We start from the raw sequence: 24,501 nt of genomic DNA, 5'->3' as shown, positions 1-24,501 counted from the left end.
TCCAACTGACCCTAATATCATCTTGTTGTCTATACTTTGTTGCTAAACATAATAATAAAAATGTATGTGTTTGTATCGGTTCCATTTGCACCACAGTCTTCTATTTTTTCCTATTCTACTTTCTCTTGTTGCTTGCTCTTATCTAGCTTTGGAATTCTGGGTATTTGTTGAGGAGGAGGGGCGACTATGGTCAGTCAGAGGAGGATGGTTTCTAATGAAAACTCCCCTCTGGTGCCCCTTTGAGCTCTGCTTATGTCTTACCCAGTACTTCAAGGAACTATTTTTCTTAATCACTCAATTGGCTTTTCTATAAAAGGAGCATAATCACAGCATTGTACAATCTGTTTTAGAATACAAACACACGTTGAAAAGATTAACATTCGTATACCAGATGTAGGATGTATGTAACTAGATTTGTTTACATTTTTCTCGCCCATATCATGCTCTATTTCCGTTTTACCTCCACTGTCTTACTGATCTATGGATTCTTTTGATATAAATGGAAGATGCAAATTAGATTTTTGAATGTTATGTTTAATGGCTAAGTCGAAAGGTCAATTTATTGGACAGTTGTTAGGTTGAATTTTGATCATCAGTGATAAGTACAGCTTTATATACAATACAGTCCTTCCTGCCTTCCATATAACGCACAGGAAGAAACACTTTTTCACATGCTGGAATATGATAGGCACAGCATTGTATGTTTGGAGTCACAAAATACACATTATCTTGCTCTATACTAAATAAGAATGCTGTAATAGTGGACAGGAGTGCTAAGTTTGGAACTAATTGCAGTAAACCTTTCTCAGGAAGTTCTACGTAAATAGCAAATTAGGACTTTCATTTACTCTGTTTTATATTCTGATATGTAATTTTTAGCTCTATTAAACCATATCTCGAGAAATAAACAATGGAGTCTGAATTTAAGTTACACAATATTCAAACTATTACTTGAACTGGTAAAGGACGAATCATGCAAAGATTGAATGCACAGTAGTTGTCCTCAGACATACACTAGGAACAATCCGGAGCCTTCTTACTTACATAACGCAATAGGGTGATTTGCTTAAGGCAATCCAAATCCAGGGCTTCAGATTTTTGATCAGAGCAGGATTTGATATCCCTGCTTTGTACATCAGTAGATGGGACCATGGTGTTCTGTCCAGCGTGAAATAAATAACCATTATACACGTTTGCAATATTAATTATACTAGGGACTGTAATAACAGTTCCAGGTAAGGTACCTCCATGTAATTCCAGAGTCTGGTTGTCGTGACAGCCTAAATTGATTGGATCCTTTGTACAGCTAGCTTGCTGGCTTCTTTTTTCTAACTTCTTTATTTTTTCTGTACATCTGCAGGGTCTATCGCACATTCCAGAAAAAGGTAAAAATACTGGAATAAAAACGAGACCATGAAGAGCCCCGAACGTAATTACCAGAAACATAATCTTGAAAAAAGATTTGAAGATGTAGCTTTCCGCTGAGGACAAGGCAACTACGCCAAGGATGGTTGAAAGGGCTGCTTGTAGGATTGGGTAGCCCAGGAGGTGCAATGCATCACAGACCCTTTTATTGGCATCTGGATCCTTATTGGTAACAAACGCATATGAAATATGCGCGGAGAAGTCAACTGAGAACCCAATGCAAATGACCAGGTTGATCATGGATACTGAATCTAAATTGACCTTCCAGAAAGCCATGAAACCGGTGACTCCAACTATTATGGAAGCGATTGTAAAGGTCACCCATAGAGAACAAAGTGGGTTGGGAATTAATAATAGTGATATCAACAGCATGACTCCAGTAGCAACAGCAATATTTTGAATAGTATTTTGAATAATTGCGTCATACTGCTCTAAGAATATAAATATTGGGTGGTATACAAGAAATGGAATTGTACAGGCTTTTGCTGTTTCCCTTAGCTCCTTCAACATTTTTTGTGCATTTGCTACATCGCTCACATTAACTGTCTGAATAAAGAAACGTGACGCCTCTATACGACCATTGCGGATAACAACGTCGTTCCTATAGCGTGGAACTAATTGGAGAAAGGAGGTGACATGATTTATAAATGTGGTCTTGTCATTTAAATTTAGGGACATGTTGAACAAGTACTGGCTATAGTCTCGCAACCATGACTCGGAGAGCTTTCTGTCAATGGAACAAGAGCTCTCCATGCGTTGAACGCATTTCTCAATTGTGGTATGAATCGAAGGGTCCCAGTATGATATTGCTTTGGTCACAGTTACCATAACTTTTGGACCATACTTTGAGAAATATAAATCCTCATTGTGATAGTATTGAGTAACGTATGAGTGCTCGCTGGCCAGATTTCGAAGGCTGGTGCCTTCCTGAAGCTGAAAGCACCCATAGATGCTAACAGCCAAGTACGCACAATAAACCACAAATACAACCATCTTGGTCCAGGATTGGGTAAGAAAAGGTCCATAATGCTGAAACAATGTAGAAATTGGATGTTCTTCTTCGTACCCAGTAGCCTTATCAAAGGATCCTCCCTCGCAACAAAGGAAGGGAGAGGATGAATGATCAGTCAGAGCAATGTCCTTCACCTCAATGCACACCAGCCAATGTCTGTTGCCTTCCTCACGTTTGCCATTAAGAGCCAACACAGCTCCAAAGAAGGTGATGCTGTAAAGGAAACAAAATAAGACAGCAGTTCCAGTGTAAATGCAAAATGACTGCACAGAAGAAAATTGAGTCATAATCCCAAGATAGAAGGCCAAAACATCGGTCATTGTTGTGATTGTGATAGGTACAGCTGCTGCAGCATATGTGTCAGCCAATCGATCTCCAACGCTTCTACCTACTTTAGTTTGCTGCCAGCAGGAAATCATGAGGAACATGTTATCGACACCAACCCCTGGATGAAGAACAAGAAAGAATGAATTACAACACGTGTAACAATATTTTAAATAAGCACAGAAAATGACTCATGTAAATTGTTCTTTAGCAATAATAACTCTAGCACATAGCCATGTCCAGATAGATGCTTACTCTGAACATAGTCATTGATCAAAACCATTGTTATGTCAACAGGCCTTCATCAGGGCAATCATGCATTTAAAGCTGTCATGCATTTAAAACCAGATTTTTAGTGCAAAGATACACAAGACTGTTCAACAAATATGAAGATCAAGGTCACATGGGGAGAGGATGTGGCCTAACGGTTATGGCGAGCAACCTGGAAGCTGGGGAACCGGGTTCAAGTCTCAGCAGGGCCACTCAAAATCCTGTGATTCTTGGCAAATCTCCTAGGGCCACATGTATGAAGCCTTTTTGAGGTCACAGACGGCTTTCCACATGTATCAAACCCAAACTGCTATTCGGTAACTGAATCGCAAATTGGGTTTGCAATTCGGTATTAGGAAAGTGCCTGTTTAGGGTGTCCCTTCCCAATACCGAATAGCATCGGTATGAATGAATATTTTGCAACCGAAATGCGGTTGCAAAACACTCTCATTTTACTGCCTACTTAAAGTAGGTGGTAACCCATTTGCAAATGGTAAGGGGTCCCCAAAGGACCGGAAAACTTTTAATGTTTCTTTTTTTAAAGCATTCATAATGGGTCACAAATTGTGACCTACCTCATTAATATTCATGAGATAAATCATTTGTGACCCAGTGGGAATCGCAAAAAGTGTTCAAAACACTTTCATACAATATATTTTGCGATTTCCTAATAGCAGATTTGCAATAGGGAATCGCAAAACATTTCCTTCCTACATCTCGCCCTTAATCTCCCCGTGCTTAACAAATAAAGTGAATGTGCCAGTCTGAAACGCAACTGGTGCTCATGTAAAGCACTCCGACGCAACTGGTGCTCATGTAAAGCACTCCGATACCTTCGGGCCTAGTTCGCACTATATAAAACTCCCCAAAAAATAAATAGGAAACCCCGATCATGAAACCCTTTAATCAAATGCTTATAAATATATATTTTCAATGATTCATCAGTAATATCTGCAGACATCAAGGCAGGATAAAAACAAAAACACTGGATAGTGTGCTAAGAGCCACATGTAAGGAAAAAAGAAAAAAGAATAAAATAGACAACAACTTTGCTTGCAAAGGAAAGATCGAAGCTTTAAAAAACACATGCGGCTTCCAGGAAAGAGGCCAATAATGACGAACGTATTACATATTTGAGACGTCAAGAAAAGAGAAAGGGAGAAGGCACAACAAGTGTGAGGTAATGTGAGATAAATGGGAAAGGAGTGAACACAAGGAAAAGTACACTAAATTATAGGGACTTTGCAAAATTCCATCCGAGATCTTGAGAGAAGTGCCGAGCCATTACGAGTAGTGTTTGAATATGGCCTTTCGAGTGATGCATGCAAGCTTTAAGTTTATCCTGGTTTTAGTGGATGTCAATATAGGTCTTTTTGTGCAGAGATATTTAGTTATAGTTTCTAATTTTTATTTTTTATTTTTTATTTTTTATTAGAAACCGTTAGCACACAGTAAAATACAGACAAGGGCCTACAACCACCAGGGCCGGCCGCTATAGAGCCCGAAGGCCCGCAGTGCAACGCCACACATTCAAATGAGCCCGAGGCAAAGCGCCCGGCAGTTCGTGAGCACATATAACAGGCCGTGGCCATAGGCCAGGAGGAATCGGAAACAACAGTTTCGTTTTCTATTACATATAAAACACACTCAAGGCAATGAGAGTCCGAAATAGCAGCGTGCTCTTCCAAGGATAGGGAACAACATACAGTGTCCAAAGCAGTTCCTGTCCGGAAGCGGCAGAGGGGGGCAACGGGAAAACAGAGCATGGAACACACCTCATACCCTCCCGCAGAATGCGCGACTAGGGGGTCAAAGCGATATCGACCTCTAATGGCAGCGGCGGGGTGCAGATACTTCCACGATATAAATTCCAAGGACCCCATACCCTAGTCCATTTCCCTGGTTTGCCTCTCGCCACATACACCGTCTTTTCCCTAAACATACACCAATCCATATTCTCCTTCCATACCTCGATCGTGGGCGGCCTCGGGGAGCCCCACAACTGTGCAATGTTACGCTTAGCCACCATGCACCCCAAGGTCACCCACTGTGTCTGTGCCGCATTACAATCATTCGGTTCCCAGACATTCAACAAACACCTCCTAGCCTCTGGCAACAGGGCAACGTGCGTGACCTCCTCCATTACAGTGTGGATACCGTTCCAAAATCGCACAACCTCCGAACACTCCCACAAGATATGAAGAAAGGTGCCTGGCAGGCCACATCCACGTTTACAGAGTCCATCCATCGAATAACCCATACGCAGCAAACCGTGCCCCGTGATATACACTCTATGAAGGATCTTCAGCTGTACAAACCGGAAGCGGGCCGGGATCGCCACCTCTTTCGGGGAGGCCACCGCCGATACCCAGTCCTCATCGTCCAATTCCAAGCCATCGCCCGTCCATGCCTCCCGCAGACGGAGAAGCAAGTCCGCGCGATCATTAATGAGTTTCTTATAAATCAGAGAAATAGTGCTGTCGGGCACGTAGCCATCCAGCACTCGATCCTCCAGTGGGGAATACTCGGGGATAGCAGCAGCGTCCGGAAAGACCAAACACAGCGCATGGTGGACTTGAGCATACCGGAAGTACTCTCTATCGTTTAATTTATATTCCATTTTAAGCATTTCAAACGTTTTGAAAGCTCCCTTCACCCAAAGATCACCCACCTTACATATACCAATCATATCCCAATTCTCAAAGCCTTTCGATCTCCACAAACAGCCCAACCGCCCAGAGGCATACAACGGCGTCGCCCGAGTCAAGCGATCCTTCCACCCCATCGCAGCATTCGCCGCGTGCCACACATGTACCGCCACCTGCGTGGGTCCCATCAACCGCGTGTCCGGGGTTACCGAGTACAGCGCCCGATTATAGTCCCCACCCGGGAGCAGAAATGTATCCATCTCGAAGGCCGGGTTCAGGGCAGGACCGTATATTCCGTGGTTCACCGCCGCCAACTGAGACGCCCAATAGTATCGTTTAATATCGGGGAGGGCGACCCCCCCATCGTACCAAGGGAGCGTCAACTTGGCGAGAGCAATCCGCGGCCGCCCGTCCCAGAACAGTTGGCGCTGAAGACCCTCCACCTCCCGGAAATAGCGGGCTGGCACGACATCTAGAGTATTCTGCAAAGCGTACAAAAAGCGAGGTAGCGACATCATTTTAAACAATGCCGCCCGTCCGAGCGGCGAAAGCGGAAGTCGTCGCCACCTTGCGACGTCGGCCTTCAATCGCTGGAGGGGAGGGAGAAGATTTCGCTCATAGCGGACCGCGGGATCCAGTGAGATGAAGATTCCCAAATATTTGAACCCCCGGGTAGCAATCTGAATAGGGCAATCCCGTGGCAGGAGGGGGGCATCCCCTGAGAGGACGTAGATGCACGACTTGGCCCAGTTGATGACCAGGCCGGAGTTGCGACCAAAGGAATTCAGTACATCCACCAATACAATTAGCGACTGTCGGGGGGAGGTGAGATACAGAAGGATGTCATCCGCGTAAAGGGAGACACGGTCTTAAAACTCCGGCGTCCATCTAATGCCACGCAACGACGGCTCCCAACGCAACCAGGCGGCGAGAGGCTCTAAAGAAAGTGCAAAGAGAAGGGGTGATAACGGACATCCCTGCCGCGTACCTCTCCCCAGTGCGAAGGGAGCCGACACCCTACCATTCACCACCACCTGAGCCAGTGGGTCAGCATATAGTAATTTTACCCAACCAATAAACTCAGGGCCGAACCCAAATTTCGCCAACACGGCCCAAATATATGGCCACTTCAAAGTGTCGAACGCCATAGTAGCATCTAAGGATGCCAAGATGGCCGGCTCACGTATGAATTCCGCTCTAGCAAGCACGCCGTGCAACCGCCTCAAATTTAGAGCGGTATTCCGATGGGGTATAAAACCAGACTGATCCTGATGAATCAAGTCGCCCACGACCCGAACCAGTCGGTTAGCCAACACCTTAGCCAGAATTTTGGGTTCTGCATTCAGCAGCGAAATGGGCCTGTAGGAGGCGCAGCGATCTCGCGGCTTCCCCTCTTTGTGTATCACAACTATGGTGGCGAGGCGTTGGTCAGGGGGAAGGAAGCCCACCGCACGTGCCGCAAGAAACATGTCCCGAAGATATGGCGCTATCTTATCGGGACGCAACTTGTAGAGTTCAATGGGAAGACCGTTAGGACCCACGGCTTTACCCGATGCGATCGAGCGAGTGGCCAGAGCGATCTCATCTGACGACAACTTCGCCTCCATCAATACTGCATCAGCCTCCGATAGGGTTGGCAATGCAATGTCTCTAAGCAACAGACGAGAGTCCTCCTCCGAACGCCCAGAGACCGGAGAATATACTCCGCGGAAATGAGCCGCGAAGCAGTCAACGATCTCAACCGGGTCAGTCACACTCACTCCATCCGTCCTCTCCACAACGGGCACCACCCTGCTCGCTCTCTCCTTCTTATCCAACCAAGCAATGAGCTTTCCGGCCTTATCCCCCACATCATACAGTCGCCCTTGCTGTTCTCTACCCATCTCTTTAGCAGCTTCCGTGACTAGCGCTCTATAATCTGATTGTTTGAGGCTGAGAACATGCAATTTCTCATCAGTAACTCCACGCTCCAAGTCCTCCTCCATTTCAGCTATCTCAGCTTCCAGGTGGACCACCTCTGCCCTCCCGCACCTCTTAGCATGGGAGATATGGGACAAGGCCTGCCCCCTGATCACCACTTTATAAGCCTCCCATAGGGAGACAGCCGATGACACCGACCCCACATTATCAGTGAAGTAGTGATCAGTGGACTTGACCAGCTCCGCGCGGATCTTGGGGTTACGAAGATACCAGGGGCTAATGGGTGCCACTCTCCCCTCTGCCCCAGGGACAACCCTCAGTTGCAACCATATAGGGGAATGGTCAGAGATACCCCGGGCTAAATGACGCACATCCCCAATCATCCCAGCTTGGATCGCCGGCATAAGCATGTAATCAAGTCTCGAGAGACTCCCATGGGCCCCCGAGTGAAAGGTATACTGCGCCTGTCCCAGGTGCGTCAATCTCCAGCAGTCTACAAGTCCCAAAGTGTCCAAAAAACCCCCCAACCAGTCCTGAGCCCTAGGGAGATCCCTGGGGGGGTGACGGTCCTCCAACCCGGAGACAACTGCATTAAAGTCACCACCCAACACCAGAACCCCCCCAGGGAGTCCCAGGACCAAACGCCCCAAATCAGCAAATGTGGCCGTTTGTAAGCCCGGAGGCACGTACACAGCCACGAGCGAAATAGTCCTGCCCTCCCACCTCCCCACCAGTGCCACATATTGCCCCCTATCATCGTGAAGCACCTCGTCCACTTCCAATGGGAGAGAGGCCCTAACCAGAATGCCCACTCCCCTAGAGCCAGAAGTGAAACCAGAGTGAGCGGCAAGGCGATAGCCTCTCCTATTTAGGGCCTGGAAGGAGTTCCCAATCAAATGTGTCTCCTGCAGGAAAACAATGTCAGGCGAAATCCGCTTCAAGAACTGCAACACCACCCCGCGCTTGATCCTGTCCCCCAGTCCATTCACATTCCACGAAAGGATTCTCAATTCCCTACCCCCCATCCCATTCCCGCACATGGTACCCACATCCCGGAGAGCACAATCCGGATATGTGAGCAGAAAACTTCACATTGCCTTGCAAAACAAAAAAACAATCCCCAACAACCCCCCTCCCCCACAGTCCCGGAACCACAACTCCCCCCTCCCTGCACCCCTGCTTGAGCCCATACAGCCCCCCCAACTTGCAGTGTGCCTGTCGCCCTAACATGTACCACAAAAAGAACCCCAGAAGGAGGAAAAGGCCCCAATAAGCTCCCCGCAACCCCAAAGCATTTGAAGGGCATGTTGTGCAAAATTAGAGTGCAATTGAGCCAAGGTACAAAACATCGCTAGTCCAGTCCATCGCCAGGAACCAAGTTCTAGTCCTGCTCCACCACATCCCGTCCGCTCTCCGCCGTCCGACTGTCTCGAGCCTGTCCCCGAGGCAGGGCGTCCAACCAGTCTCCAACTGCCTCCGGCCGGTCAAAAAAGTGGGACCGACCCTGGAACTCAACCCGCAACCTCGCCGGGAATAACATCGCATATTTCAGCTCCATGTCCCTCAAGCGCCGTTTGACACCCAAAAATCCCAGCCGTTGTTTCTGGACCGCTTGCGTGAAGTCCGGATAAAAGCTAACATTGGAGTTCTCAAACTTCAGCGGCCCGGCCACCCTCGATGCCTGAAGGATAGCATCTCTATCCCGAAAGTTAAAAAGACGGGCAATTATAGGCCGCGGGGGAGCACCCACCTTGGGCGCACCACCTGGAATCCTGTGGGCCCGCTCCACCGCAAAGAACTTGCTCAATCCCTTGGGCGCGAGATGATTCATCACCAGATCTTCCACAAAAAGATCAGCCGCAGATTCCTCCGATCTTTCCGGCACTCCGATGATGCGAACATTGTTCCGTCTAGCCCTGCTTTCGGAGTCCTCAAGTCGACGATCCGTCTGGTCACTGGCAAGCCGCAACCTACGGACCTTCCTCTGCAGGGCGGCCATGTCCACAGTTAGGCTCGACGCCGCTTGAGCAAAAGAGTCGACCCGCTCGTTGGTTTTGGACAGGTCTGCCCTGACCAAATTCACATCGATCAGGACCACCAGGGTATCAAACCGCTGACCCACAGCAGCCTTCATCTCCTCAATGGCGCCCATAACATCCTGCAGTGTCAGTTCTGACGACGGGCCCGATACCTCTTTAGACCTCTCAGGCGATTTATGCAGGCCACTGGGGGATCCCTTTGGCTGCGCATAACGATCCATGTTGTTGGCCTGAGTATAGGATCCTCTCCGGGTAGACTTGGGTTTCGACTTGTCCCCGTCTAGTCTCGCCGCCATCGTCCGGAGGCCACCAAGGTTGGCACCCGCCAGCGCCAGGGACAGGGATCAGGTGGCTAAATCAATCGAACACAGCAGTCGCAGACAGGAAGCCCGTGTATCGTCCGAAAATCAGGCCAGACACTCCGCCATCCGCGCACCTCTGAAACCCCAAGGTCCCGCAGCCAATCTCAAAAAAAAAAAAAAAAAAAAAAACCCACTTGAAAATGAAAGTGAAAGTGCAGGGTACGTGGCAAGTCAAGCCCAGCGTGCCGCTGTTGTTCACTTCGTACCCGGGCACCTCACCAACTCGAGATCGGGACCAAGGCAGTAGCAGGCCGCAAATTTCGGAGGGCAACCATTCGGGTTCCCGGCGTCCGATCTGAATTTGGAGAACGGGTGGCACCTCAGCGCGGATGCATCAGCAAAAGCCCGTCGAATTTACCAGGATTTAGTCAGGATAGACGTGGGAGGTTGCGGAGGCCCTCGAGAGCCGTAAGCCTACGCGGCCATCTTGGTTGCGCACTAGGCTCCTCCTATAGTTTCTAATTTTGAAGATTATCCTGGCTGCTAAATGGAGAATGCCTTTCATAGGTGCTAAGGAGGAAATGATGCCGGCGAGAACGGAGTTGTTTCTGTGATTATCTTCATTCACTGCTCATGTCTCTTCATCCCTTCCTTCCTCTTCTCCCCCACTCCTTTTTTCCCCTCCACTCACATTGTCCACCCAAATTGTCCATAACGTAAAATTAAAAAGGTAATTTCCTTATCTTACGACAGGTGTATCGCGCACATGCACTGTAGCTCTAGGCTGGCCTGGTAGCACTTTTTGGAGCCTTCTCAATAAGTCTCGCCAGACCAGCGCATGCGCTGGGTCAGGCGAGACCTAAAAAAGCACATGGGTCTTGCATGGCAATAATCAGAATAAAAGGTACTGTAAATTAAAATACTTCCTATACAGGCTCTTGATAGTTTAAAAAGAGATAACATTTAAGGTAAAAAGCTTATCACAAAGATACAATATGTACATAGTGCAAATATAAGCATATTTCAATAATTAAAAAATGCATCCTAACATCAAAATTGAAGTGGCAAGCAATCCAAGTATTTACAATCCAAAGTGCTAGTAGGAAATACACGCCCATCTGTTCAGATCGTTTGGGTTTCAATTCATTTACTTCCTTTAAGTCGATAAAGCCAATAGGGCCCTCCTTCTAATGGACCATAATCTACCCAAAAATGTTGCCGTTGCACAAACAAAAAATGGTCTCGCATCTGATTTCAGAATGCGTAGGGCTCCACTTAATGCCCTGGATGTATGCTGTAACATAGTGACTAAATTCAACGCTGAGGACTTAATTACTGACTATTAACCTTCATATTTTACACTTGTGCACATGCAAAGCATTAGTGGCCACACTGCATTCGAGCTAACATCGCAGATTGATTTGCTGCCAGTGAGCTGAGGCTAACATTATTATTATTGAAAGTGGTATTCAGCCTGCAACGATATGTATAGTATAATTCACTTAAATGTCATGGTCTTAAGAAAATATCAGCTTAAAACACATGCAGCGTGTTTGTTCACATGGTTTAAATGCAAATATCACTGTATAATAATCAGTACGGGTCCACATGTACGGTTGTTTAGAGTGGGCGACTATGGACTTGATAAATATATTGTGTGACTTAACCTATAGTAATTCCGTCACATGGGATATGATTAAATATTTATTTCGATATTCATTTATAGGTTCTGAATTTATAGCACTGTAATTCATGTGAACACTGCTTAATTATGCTGATAGTACATACTTTCTTTGTGACTATAGACATGAGATACTGCTATAAAACATTTTGAAGAATTTTGTTTATGTTTGTAACATTTTTCAGTGTAAAGATGTCGGAAAATGCCGCTTCTTACATTAAAAAAGGCGGGTGAACAACTGAAACGCGTCTCTCTGAGTTACCGGGTCGAGAGAGGTCCAATGCTTTAAATTGGTTTTATTTCTTCAGTTTTCACGTGCTTGCGCTCTTCGTTAAGAGAGTTGGGAGGAAGCATGGAATGTAAAACATTTATGCAAGGTAAATGACAGCCTTCCTCTCTTGAAAGGACTTTCACAGATTAGTCACTGGTCCCATTGTTACAAAACCTCATCTTCTACTGCCACCTACTGGTCATTTGAAATAATTCCACTTCATAATCTGCTCTTTTGAGCGTCACCCCATGGGCGGCTCGCAGAGGTAACACTGTGGTGCAAGAGAGGCAGGGCATACTGGGTCGCGGGGTAGTGGAGTCCGACATACGACGGCAAAGGTGAACTTAAATAAATATCTGCCATCGTATGTCAGACTCCAAAACCTACCACACAGCCCCTCCCCCGCCTCAACACCCCACAGCGTTACCTCTGCGAGCCGCCAATTTGAATCAATTCAGGTTTTCTTTTTCTGTTGAATAATGCCTGACTCGCTGTATTACTATTTTTAGTTTAAGAAACTTTGGGCCATATTCTAAAGGAGCTATCGCTGAGTTATCGGCACCTTAACGCAGACAAAGTTGAGATAAACTTACCACCCCATTCACAAGCAGGTGCAAACAGCCCATATCACCAGTTTTCCGGTGATAGCAGCCGCAAAAACATCGCCAAGGATAACCCCGGCAACTATCGCTAATGAGTTGCAGAGTAGACGTTCCCGAGCAAAAAGCAGCGACAACACCACACCACAACATTCTCAATGACCAGCCTGATCTGTGATAAGAACACAAGGCATGCAATAAGGTGCGTTAGCACCAGGAAACTAACACCTGCTCCGAGCTGGTGCAAAGTCGGACTACAACCGGCACCACAAAAGAGAGCCCAGCCCAGAGCCACACCTAAAGAACAACAGATGCCATGGAGCCACTGAACATGCACCCCGGAGCCCCAAGAGGGCAACAACACCCACCGCCATCAACCCCAGGACCACACCCCCCTACCCCGGGGCCCCACTCCGGGCACCCCAATCCACCCCTGGACAAAGATATGTCACATCAACCACACGGAATCATATACCAAATAACCAGCATGATGTCGCACAATCACATCTGGTGACATGCATGTGTCGTCACAAAAATGAGCATCACACATTCACCTTCGAAGCAACAAATGAAAATGTATTAAAATAAACACAGAACAGAAATGAAGACACATGCTGGCTCCCCTCGGGACAATCCGTAGGTCACAGCCTGCAAGACAAAAATCATGATGAGCAGGTCTGTCCTGCGCACATCAAGCGACAGAGAGAGAGCAATGGAGAGAGAGAGAGCGAAGGAGAGGGAGCGAGAGAAAGACGGACAGAGAGGGGGAGCGAGAGAAAGATAGACAGAGAGGGGGAGAGAGAGAAAGACAGACAGAGAGGGAGAGAGAGAGAGAAAGACGGACAGGGAGGGATATATGAACAGATAGGGCAAGAGAGAGCTAGAGAAAAGAAGAGAGGGACAGAGAGAGACACTGCGCACCCAGGCCACATTACCCACCTGCTGCCACTGGTGTGTCTCCAACCACGTGCCGGTATGTAGTGCAGTTCACCAGGTCCCACATCTGAGACAGACCCGTCATCTGAAACAGAGTCCAGATACATGAATGGAACAGTACATACAATTGCACAAGACATCATCGCCTGACCACCCCTGTGCACCCAGGCAGATACACCCCAGCCCCTCCCGCAGCCAAGCCTTGCATGCCCGCCCCTGCGCACCCAGGCATCACTGCTCACCTTCCGCCACCGGCGTGTAGAAAAGAGGGCTCACTACGTGCCGCTGCAAGCCACAAGCCCGGGGCCTGCGGACATGGCACTCTCCACATCATGCAGCCCTGCTCCGCAGGCCACCAGGTCTCACGTTTGGTGCTGGGTCTTGATTACTCCATGGACATTCCAGTGCACCCGGCCTCATCGCAGGCTGCACACCCGCTAAGCCTCATAGGTGCCACTAATTCTGTGACCCAGGAGGCGACACCACGTGGCGGTAGGCTCGCGCTGCCCACAGGCTCAGGCCTACACTGCAGTCCAGCAGGGCACACAAAACCTGAGCCATCTGGACTGCCGGGATGGGGCATCATCGCAGGCTGCACGCCCGCTCAGCACTTAAGGTGCCCCTACCTCAGTGCACCGAAAGTCACCGTCCCGTGGCGGTGTGCCTGTGCCGGCTGCAGTGTATCCGGTGCCATCAAGTCTGTGCCCCCACAGTCATTGACCCTCTATGATTGGGTATCGTGGTGCGGAAACCATCATGTCCCCTCCAGGCCTGCGGAATGTGATGTTGCAGGCCCCTGGGCCTCCATGTCTACATTCACACCACAGGGATACACCCTGAGAGAGGTTGGAAACAGCGTTGTACATGTGCGCCTGGCCCTTTTTATTGACAGGGTCACATATGCTGTGACAGGTGTGCTGGATGGGTGTGGTGTGGGTGTAAACCTGCCGTGAGGGAGTGGCCATGGCATGCTGACAACAAGACCTGTGAGCAGCAGATCACTACAGGGGAGTCCTGGCACATGTGGCATTGTTGTCCCCCCCTGGAGCGTAAGCGTAGTAGGCTGACCTGGCGTATGCCACTCCAGCGTAAGGGTTTGAACAATGACCCCGGGACTCTGGGTGTGGTTCCGTACGGGGCTGGACAAGGACGTAACAAAGGTGTTTGTCGCTGTTGTTGCGTTGGTGCCACCCAGACGACGATCGACAATGTGTCACCCTGTGACCCAAGTCCGACGACATGAGCCATATGGACGTAAGAGGCATTCAATGACCCCACATTCATCCATGCTACCACACTTGAAAGGCCATAGAGATGACACATCTGTGTGATTCTGAATGTTTAATGTACATTCAGTGGAGTGTTGCATCTAGAGCAGTACGAGGCCATGCAAACCCCACTTTCAAATGTTGGCCCGTGGAGGGCCAGCCAGAGTCATTCAGGGAATGACCAGTCCAAAGGAAGTGGAAGAGTTCAGTCCGCAGTCTGATAGCAGTGTCATTGGCGATCGAACAGGTTATGGCAGTCCATGTCGAGGTCCAAGGTGACTTTCGCAGAGTGTATCGGGGGACAGTGGAAGGTGATGATGCAGAGGGCAGAACCCAGCTGATGCCGGCCCTATGGCGGAGATGCATGCTACTGCGTCCTTCTTACCATGAGGGCAGACTCATCCGCATCTTCATCCCCTGCTGTCTCATGTGCCTCACATGTGGGTGGTGGTGTTCTGTCTCCAGCACTGTGTGGCAGTGACATCTCAGGGGCCGGAGGTGGAATGTCTGCCGCACTGTGTGGCACTGACACTTCAGGGGGCAGAGATGTGGATGTAGTGGTAGCAGGAGCATGCATCTGTGCCAGGTCTTCTGGCAGCAAAGCCATGAGGATGGTTTTGAGGCCCTTGTGGAGCCCAGCTACCTCTCGCCGGTATGCAGCCGTGGCAGCCGCTCTTCCCGCATTGGCCCGCTCCATGTTCTCCATGAGCCTCCGCATGAGTCCCAACTTCTGGGTGAGCTCACTGGAGCCACTCTGACTGGACAGTCATTTTTGTCTCACAGTCAGGACTCTAGCAATGTCAGCCATGGTTCGTTAGAGGGCATGGAGCAGACTGTCGGTGTCCGTTAGGGACCGTGAGATGTCCCTGATGGGACTTAGACACCCACGTATGGCATCTAGTTTGTCTGCCATGCGGTCGAAGCCCACCCGCACTTGTTCAGCCAGCTGCTCCTGGCATCCCAACATACAGCGTTGGAAGGCCATGTGTTCTTTGTGGGGGTCCTGGGAGGCAGCTGTGGTGGTGGGTGCTGCCTGCAGTGTGGTCTGTGCAGGGGGTTGGTTCTCCTCGTTGCAGCTGGGCTGTCCTGCTCCTGGAGATGTGCTGCGGAGACTGTTTATGAACTCTTGGAGGGTGCCAGAGTCAAAGGTGTCGTGGTCCTCTTCGTCATCAGAAAAGAGAGGTTGGGACTGCTCTCCAGGAGGTGCTGATTGTCCCTCTGCAATGTGAAGGGGAGATGCAGTTTAACAATGTGTTCACATGTGTGTTGTCGCATTGTACATGTTTACATACAGACTTCATGACTGTGTACATCATGGCTGTTTCGGAGGGGCTGCCCATTTGCTGCAGGACTGTGGACATTTCGATAACATCACGGCAGTGTGTTTGTACTTGTACATTATCAACTCACATTTCCCTGCAATGCCACTTGTGAATGGCCAGTGTCTACACCCAGTCAGTACCAGTTGTGTCCTCTGTTCTGTGGTGAGCTTGTTGCTGTTTGTGCCACTTCGTTGTCAATGTTGATGTGCTGTGCACGTGATGGTTGTGTGCTGTATTTTGGGGATGTAGCCCCTGCTGCTCTGATTTTGCTGCCCCTTATCCCTTACATGCGATGTGCCTCTGACTTCTTTGCTCATACAGTGCTGAAATGTTGCATACTTGGGTACATGGTTCTCTTGGTGGGAGTTGGGGTCTGGGGCATGATTTGTCCACAGCTGTGCTCTACTTAATTGTGTATGTTTGCCATTGTGCCCATCTCCCCCCATCCCCCCAGTCCCTGGTCGTTACTCACCCTCTTGCTGTTGTGTCCGGTCCTGTTGAGCAGTGTCCGGTCCCCCAACTCCAGCCACCGTGTCCCAACTGATGACTGTGGACACCATTTCTGCCTGTGGCGCAGGACTGCCACCTCCAGTCTGCATTGCTGCCTTCCGGTTGTTGGCGAGTTTCAGCTTGGATTTTCGCTTGACGTCATTCCAACGCCTCTTGACCTTGTCCATTGTCCTCTTCATCACTCTGAGTGCATTCACCTTGTCCACGATGGCCTGCCATAGTCAATTTTTTGTCGCCAATGACACAGTGGAGGTGACAAACAGTTGTTGATGGTGTTCGACCACCTCCGTAATCAGGATCATGTTCTCCTGCAGACTGAAGCGCTTCTTCCTACTCTTCTTCTCCTTGGCCTTCCCTGACCCCGAGGTCCCAGGCAGGTCCTCTGGGAGGCTTGTGGTGTTCTGGTTCTCCTCCGTACTTGCTCCGGCAACATCCATGGTTCTTCGCTGTAGTTTGACATTTGTTTGTCTTTTTTTTTCTACTTTTATGGTGATTTTTCCCACCTGACGCGTGTGGATTGCAGTCCTGTGGCTGGTTTTCGATTATTTTTGTATCACGCTTGGCCTCATCGCAGCTTTTTTTGCGTTAGTGTTTCGCATTTTAACGCTGCCATTTGAAGCGTTGTCTGGTGGCTATCGCATGGTACCCCGTATTGTGAATGCCTGGTTCACAAGGCGTAAATTTCCCGCAATGGACTGCGATGTTGAGGGTTGCGTTAAGTAACTTTTGCGATAGATATCACATGTTCTTGAAAATATGCCCCTCTGTTTCTTTTTAGTCTAACCCACTTCACAACAGGACACTTTCCATTCTGCCACCTCATCTTGCGTTCAAAAATTGAACCTTGAACTCCATCCCACACATACTCTAGCCGTTCATGCTCTCACTTTCTTCTCGTCCATTTAGTTTCAAGGATCTTCTCCCACACCCGAACAACACAGGGGCATATCTACAAGGCGGCGATAAAAAATGATCGCCGCTTTTGAGGCCGTTTTCGGCCGAAAAGCGGCGATAATTGTATCGCTATATCAGCAAGGTCACGCTATCGCGTGAAACCTTGCCTTAGCGCCTGAATTCCGAATGCCCATCTTTGCATCTCTAATGAGATGCAAAGTGGGCATTCCTGGCCAGGATAACGGAAGAAATGTCGCTAAGCGACATTTCTCCTATTATCAAGCCTCACGCAAAGCAGCATAGCGACAAGAAAAGTTGCGATAACCTCTGTTATCGCTACTTCCCTTACGCCTGCTTTGAAACTGACTTAGCCATGATATCCTATGGAAGGTGGATGTCATGGCTAAGTTTGTGAGGCCCTATCAGCAAGCTATCGCCAAACTTCGTGGGATTATCGCTGGGTTTCCAGCGATAATCTCATGTTTGGCATTTAGCGCTAGGATTTTTATCACTTTTGAGATAAGCGTTGCTAATAGCACGCTATCTCAGTGATAAAAATCCACGCTAGCCGGCGATAATTATCCTAGCGCTAAGTGCGCTTAGCGATAATTATTGCCGGTTGTTGCTGATATGCCCCACAATCCTCACAAAACTTTACTCGGCATTATGCCATCCAAGTTCAAATTCCTAACAATTAGATTAAAAAAATCCCATGCAATATCAATAATCAAGTTTAAAATCAAGATAAGATTAAATATATGCAATAAAACATAAATACATCATTAAAACCAGTATGATAAAAATGTAAATGATGCTATGAAAATGTTGTCATAAAATATATTAATATGATTGTTTTCACCTTACATAATGATTAGAAGTGTATTTGAATGTTATTTTGCCTAACCCTCCACATAGTCAACAGATATCGTGAGACCCCAAACGCTACACACTGGCTAGTAATGTTTTATAAAATTCTCAAGGCCTCTCTATGTGTCCTAATTTCAATGTTTCGACACAGTGGGCAGATGTACAGTCTCCTGGCACCTGAATACCCTGGACAAAAGAAAAAAACATGCTCCATTGTTTAATTGGCTTCTGAACAAGGTACACATTGTACAGTACAGGGTATCCATGCACCCCCCCTCCTCCAAATCTGGCTTTTAAACTGCAAATAAAGTTTCCTAGCAGTTACCTGCTCAATTTCATGAAAAAAACTGCTTCAACTGGCTTTATGTTGGAGGAATGCCATGGTCAAATATCCTATTTTAGACTGGCTATACTAAAAACTCAACTTATGTTGCCAATATGCATTCTTAGTCTTGGCTTTAGAAACTAAACTAGCCTCTAGGAGGGCATCCCATAACAGGCTTAAACGGTTGTTTGAGAGAGTCTCTTTCACATACTTCAACCACGGAGCAGCATGGGCACCCTCACTACCACAGGTTCCCATCCTCACAAAACCTCATCCTCTACTGCCATCTTCTGGTCAATTGAAATAACTCCACTTCATAATCTGTTCTATGAACTTCACCCATTTTAACCCTCAATTCAGGTTTTATTGTTTTGTTGAATCCCTGAATCCCGACATTACTATTTTTAGTTTAGGAAACTGTGTTTCTTTTCAGTCTAAGCCACTCCACAGCTGGATACTTTCCATTCTGCCACTTCATCTTGCATCTAGAAATTGAACCTACTCTAGCCATTCACGCTCTCGCTTTCTTCTGTCCATTTAGTTTCAAGGATCTTCTCCACACTCTAACAACACAATGCAGTTTGTGTTACTTAATGTTTGTTCCTCAGTGCAAAATGTATAACATATCACAAACTGCCGTTTGTGTTGTGGGCAACAGTCCTGTCGAGACTGGGAATATCGTTTGCGGCCTGCCGAGGTCTCCGCTCTGAGGCCCCACTACCTCCTGGCATCCGTCGGTGGAGCAGTGTCAAGTCCATCTCTTGGTTGCGGATGCCCTTTGGATGTACTTCCACTGACCGTATGTGATCTGCGTAGGTGCCGTGTCTGGACCGTCGAGGAGATTCTGCCTCGTCACTCGTGCAAACGAAAGGAGTAGAGGGGTCAGGGTCAAGGTGTGCCCCCATTACCGGGATCAGGATGCAGGCAGGGTGAGCAGGTAGTCGCCGAGAGACTGATTCTTCGGAGTGTCATTGGTGCGTCTTGTCTTTTGGCATAATGACGTGTCAGCCTCCACTCTGGTTGTTCAATGCTCCACAATAACAGCTGTGATGCCCTGGACATCATCCATCCAGACATTCTACAGGAGCTGTTCACCGAGGCCCTGGGGCAGTCCTGTGAGAGCTAAGGCAAGTGCTTTGAGGGTAGAGGGATAAGAGAGACAACCTTGGAGGGTGCAAATTTCCATCCAGAAACTGCTCGGCACCTCAGTCTCACTACACAAGAGCTGGGTAGCTTGAGACGTGCCTCCCCCTCCTTCATCTTTGCTCAGATGAAGTGATGGGTCGAGAGCAGTCCATTGCCTCGGGAAGAGGCAGAGTTCAAGAGCTTTCTCCCTTACGCATCTTGGCTCCTCTGCAATCTCTCTCCCTTTACCTCGTTAGGGCCAGGTGGATGCTGCTACTCAGGAGCCAGTAAGTGCATTTGGGAAGTTGTGGGCCAGGTGTTCAATGGTAAGTATTTGGCAGCAGACCAATACCTTACTCACCATCTCGATGGATGGATGAACAGTTGTGAGATTGGTGCAAAGCGCAAAGAACCTTGGTTTGGCCTCGCATTATGGGGCAGATTTACAAGCCCCGTACGCAACATTTGCGCCGCCGTTGTGTCACTTTTGTGACGCAGCGTCGGTGCAAAGCCAGCGTCATTCTGCAGGGTATTTACAACATGACGCAACTAGGGAGGTGCGTCACGTAGTAAAGCCCTGCGCCACATGTGGGTGTTCCGGCGCTGGGGGGGGGGGCGTTCGGCGCAGGAACACCTCCTAAAAGTGGCTGAGTGAAATCTACAAGATTTCACTCAGTCACTTTTACGGCCATGCTGCGTCTAAACCCTGCGCCTGCTTGAAGCAGACGTAAGGATTGGCGCAGCATGTTAGGCATAGAGGCACCCCAAGCCCTGCTGGAGCTGCGTCGCGCTTGCAGCGCGACTCCAGCAATGCGTCACCTTTACAGCAGCAGATGCGTCACGCATCTGTGCATTCTTGCCCCATGGTGCGCCGCATTGTAAATGTGGCGCATCCATGGTGGCGCAAGAGGTGTCTGCCGTGACACAAAATAACTGGCGCATCCCTGCTGATATGTAGGGATGCGCCAGTTATTGTAAATCTACCCCTTTGTGTGGAGGCTTCCGATGCTTCTGTCTCCAACTTGGGGCCGGCTTTATAATTCCGTAATTGATAACCTGTCTGCCACAGAGTGAGATAGGTGATTATAGGGGAAGCACTATGGCTAGCGTGGACTTGCTGACAGGTTGGCAAGCAGAGTCCCACCATCATTGTCGCCAATATTGATGTGGACCCTAGGACCACATGCAAAATAAAATAAAGACAGGAGCACCACAACTTGTGTTACTCAACTGGCAGGAGCACATACTCCCAGCCCCTTCTATTAGCAGAGTCACCTGACTGGCGACACAGGAGATGAATGGGTGTGGGGTGGGTGTAAATGCAGCCCTAGGGAGGGGGTGGTTCGTTACTTGTAGAGCAGAATACTACACTGCCTACAGATCATTTACAGAAACTTGGTTCACTGACCACCCTGACTTCATCCAAAATCACATTCTTTCCAATACAAGCTTCCTAATACAACCTTCACGTGCCAAACAAACAAAATAGGATGGGGAGTCTCCATCCTACAACTCTAACACCCCCATCTGCACTCCATTATTATCCAACAATGGTTAGTCTTTGAACACCTTACAATTAAATTGAAAAGGGGAAATCTCCCACTAGTCACCACTGCAGTCATATACAGACCACCCTAACATACCTTCTTAGCACATTTCCAGAAATGTTTTGAATAGCTACAGCAACAGTATTGGTGATATCAACACCCACATTGTTGAAAAAGCAACCTTAAAACATACTTTTATCGAGCTCATGGGATTCCACCAACACATAAAGATCCCAGCACGGTCTGCATGTCATGACTTAATACCCACCTCCTTCATGTTTACAGCTATAAAATTAAGTAGCTCCTCAATCTCCTGGCCTGATTGCTTTCCTCACCCTCGCCCAGTCTGTGTTTCCATAGCAACTCCACCTCAACACAAATCAATTAAATACAATACAGCCAGAAACAAATCGCATTAAAGAAATCTCCCACCTTATCAACCCCTCACTAAACAAGACTCTACCTAAATAACTTGATGTTATACTATGACAATCCTATACGACCACAGCCCATTAAAATACTAAAAACTCCTATCACATAACTCCAATTAACAGAGATTCAGAAAAAAAATCTGAACGTAACTACACCAAATTTGGCAGAAAACTAGATCGTTCCTCAGAAAGCCTACTTGTAATTTGTTGTAAATCCGTTCCATACTTTTTTGAGAAATGAAGGTTTAAATGTATGTATTTTTGATGTTGCTGTACCGCTTCTGATCCACCAAGGAGATCCGGAGTGCAGCAAGCTTAAACCATGTGATCTGAATGGCTGACCACTGCTTGAGAAAAAGTTTGTGGCTGCCATTTTAGGACTCTGGGTCTTGATCCCTGTGTCTTAGGAAATAATTTAAAAAAAACAAAGTGGGGGAAGGTTGGATGTTGTGGGGGGGTGTAAGAGGGTCCCCTATTGAGGTGCAAGTTAAAAAATAATGTTTTATTCTGTGTCTCCTCAGATCCGCAGAGCTACCACAGCACCCAACATGGCCCCTTTGTGATCCTGTGGATCTGTGGCACTGTGAAAAAAAGGCAGCCTTTGGCAGCCATCCCCATGTTGCGCACAGTCAAAGGCCTTGCCCAATGCAGGCTTGCTTGCCCATGGGGAGTTCGGCACAGAGCTTAGCCAAAAGCCAAGCCCTGTGCTCTACCCCATGCCATGCACAGCCAAAGGCTGTGCAAAGCACAGGGCTGGTAAAGTAAGGTATGGTAAAAAAATTACATTACATTATAAAAAGATCCCTAGAATTTAACTGAAAGAAAGAAACAAAGGCTAAAAGTGACATTATAGTTAGGTATGGTCCCTGTGCCCTAGCGAGGGTTACCCAAACCCACGTTGCGCATGGCCAAAGGCTATGTGCGGTGAAGGGTAAGTAAAGAAGTGTATGGTAAAAAAAAAATTACTTACTGGTACAAAAAGCCTAGAAATTCACTGAAATAAAACAAAGGTTGTTATAGTTATGCATGGCAATAATATCATACCTCATATTAAAAAGAAACCTAAAATTCACTTAAAACCAGGGGTCAAAGTGAAGTTATAGTTAAGTGAAAATGTTAGCTACAACATATTTTTATTTTATTTATTTTTTATTTTTGGTGTTTTATATAGCGCTGACCTGACTCGGGGATATCGGAGCGCTTTACAACAGTGTTTCATAATAGTTTTATGGTAGAGCAGTCATTACACATAAAGATAGCAGTCCAAGAGTGCTGAGGCTTCTTGAGGTAATGGTTGTGTCCTGAGGTAGCCTCGTTGAATGTTTTATTGAGGTAGGCCGAGACTCTTGAGGCAGCCTAATTATTTTGCACACTTGTCTAGAGGCGGGCTGAGGTGGATATGAGCGATGTGAAGTCAGAGAGCACCGGCGTCAGGGATAGCGTGAGGGCAGTCGCTATCCATTCAGGAGGGAGCTGTTGAGGAGGAGGGCTTTTAGGTGTTTTTTAAATTTTGTGAAAGACGGAATAGTTCTGATATCTGCTGGGATGGAGTTTCAGAATTTTGGCACGTTTCCAGAGAATGACCTCACAGCGGTTTTATGTTTACGTGTTCTCAAGGGGATGAGAAGGAGGGAGTTTGAGCTCCTGAGGTTTCTTGTCTGTCCGGCCCTCTTGAGTTTGGCAGCCAGATAGCCCGGTTTTCCAGTGTGAAGGGCTTTGTGCGTGAGGCAGGCCGTTCTGAAATTAGCTCGCTGTTCAACTGGTAGCCATTTTAGTTCTCTTAGTGCTAGTGAAATGTGGTCATATTTCCTGATTCCAGTGACCATTCTGGCTGCTGCGTTGAGGGTTGTTTTGAGGGGAGCCAGGTGAGATGTTGTGGTGCTGGTTAAGGTTGCGTTGCCATAGTCGAGTCTGAATAGCACCAGTGATTGGGTGGCTTCTTTGAGGTCTTTAGTAGGGATGAATGGTGTTGAATTTCTTTTAAAGTGTTGTTAAGTCTGAGGATGTCGTTTGGGGAGGAGGTTTCTAGATAGATCTGGGTGTCATCGGCGCATAGGTGCAAGGGGATATTCGCCTTTTTAAGTATGGTGGTGAGGGGTTCCATGTATATGTTGAACAGTTGTGGTGAGAGCACTGAACCTTGGGGCACACCTCTGCTGACGGGGTGGAGGTCGGAGGTAAAGTTTTTGATTTTTATCCTTTACGAGTGGTTCTGGAGGAAGGAGGTGAACCAGCGGAGGACCTTCTCATCGGCACCTATCCTTTCTTGTAGGACCTTGATGAGAAGTCAGTGATCTACCGTGTCAAAAGCTGCCGATAGGTCGAGGAGAATGAGAAGGCAGCAGTGATCGGAGTCCAGTGACTTATGGATATCATCTGTGATATTGAGGATCACCTTTTCAGTGCTGTAACCTTTTCTGAATCCCGATTGGTGGGGGTCAAGAAGGTTGATGTCCATGTGTTGAGTTAGTTGTGAAAGGACGCATTTCTCGAGGATTTTGAATAGGAGGGGGAGATTGGAGACGGGTCTGAAATTGTTCAGATTCATGCATTTCAGATCCATGCAGTCAAGCCTGTTTTTTTTAGTAGTGGCGTAACTTGGCCAACTTTAAGGCATTCAGGTATGATGATGACGGATCTCAGGGAGCTGTTGATGATTTTGCACCAGAACGGGGCTATGGGGAGTTTGAGTTTTTTGGTCAGTTGAGTGAGTATAGGGTCCAGGACGTGAGAAGCGGCTTCACGTCCGGCCCAGCATGAACCTAAGTAGCTGGCCGGGTGCTGG

The 24,501-nt window shown here is 47.8% G+C and overlaps 1 protein-coding gene across 1 annotated transcript in view; it reads right to left on the bottom strand.

Annotated features, from left to right (window-relative positions):
* Window positions 1-1,014: 1,014 nt before the first annotated feature.
* LOC146789559 (patched domain-containing protein 3-like) overlaps window positions 1,015-24,501 on the bottom strand; it is a 262,735-nt gene continuing 239,248 nt past the window's right edge. Inside the window, exon 4 of the mRNA XM_085631129.1 lies at window positions 1,015-2,882. Within this exon, the coding sequence (XP_085487255.1) occupies window positions 1,015-2,882 (1,868 nt within the window). The remainder of the gene's footprint in view (window positions 2,883-24,501) is intronic.

This window comes from Triturus cristatus, chromosome 10 (genome assembly GCF_964204655.1).
Source record: "Triturus cristatus chromosome 10, aTriCri1.1, whole genome shotgun sequence".
Taxonomy (NCBI): domain Eukaryota; kingdom Metazoa; phylum Chordata; class Amphibia; order Caudata; family Salamandridae; genus Triturus; species Triturus cristatus.
The sequence above is the reverse complement of the archived record's forward strand: the minus strand, read 5'-3'. Positions and strand labels throughout refer to the sequence as shown.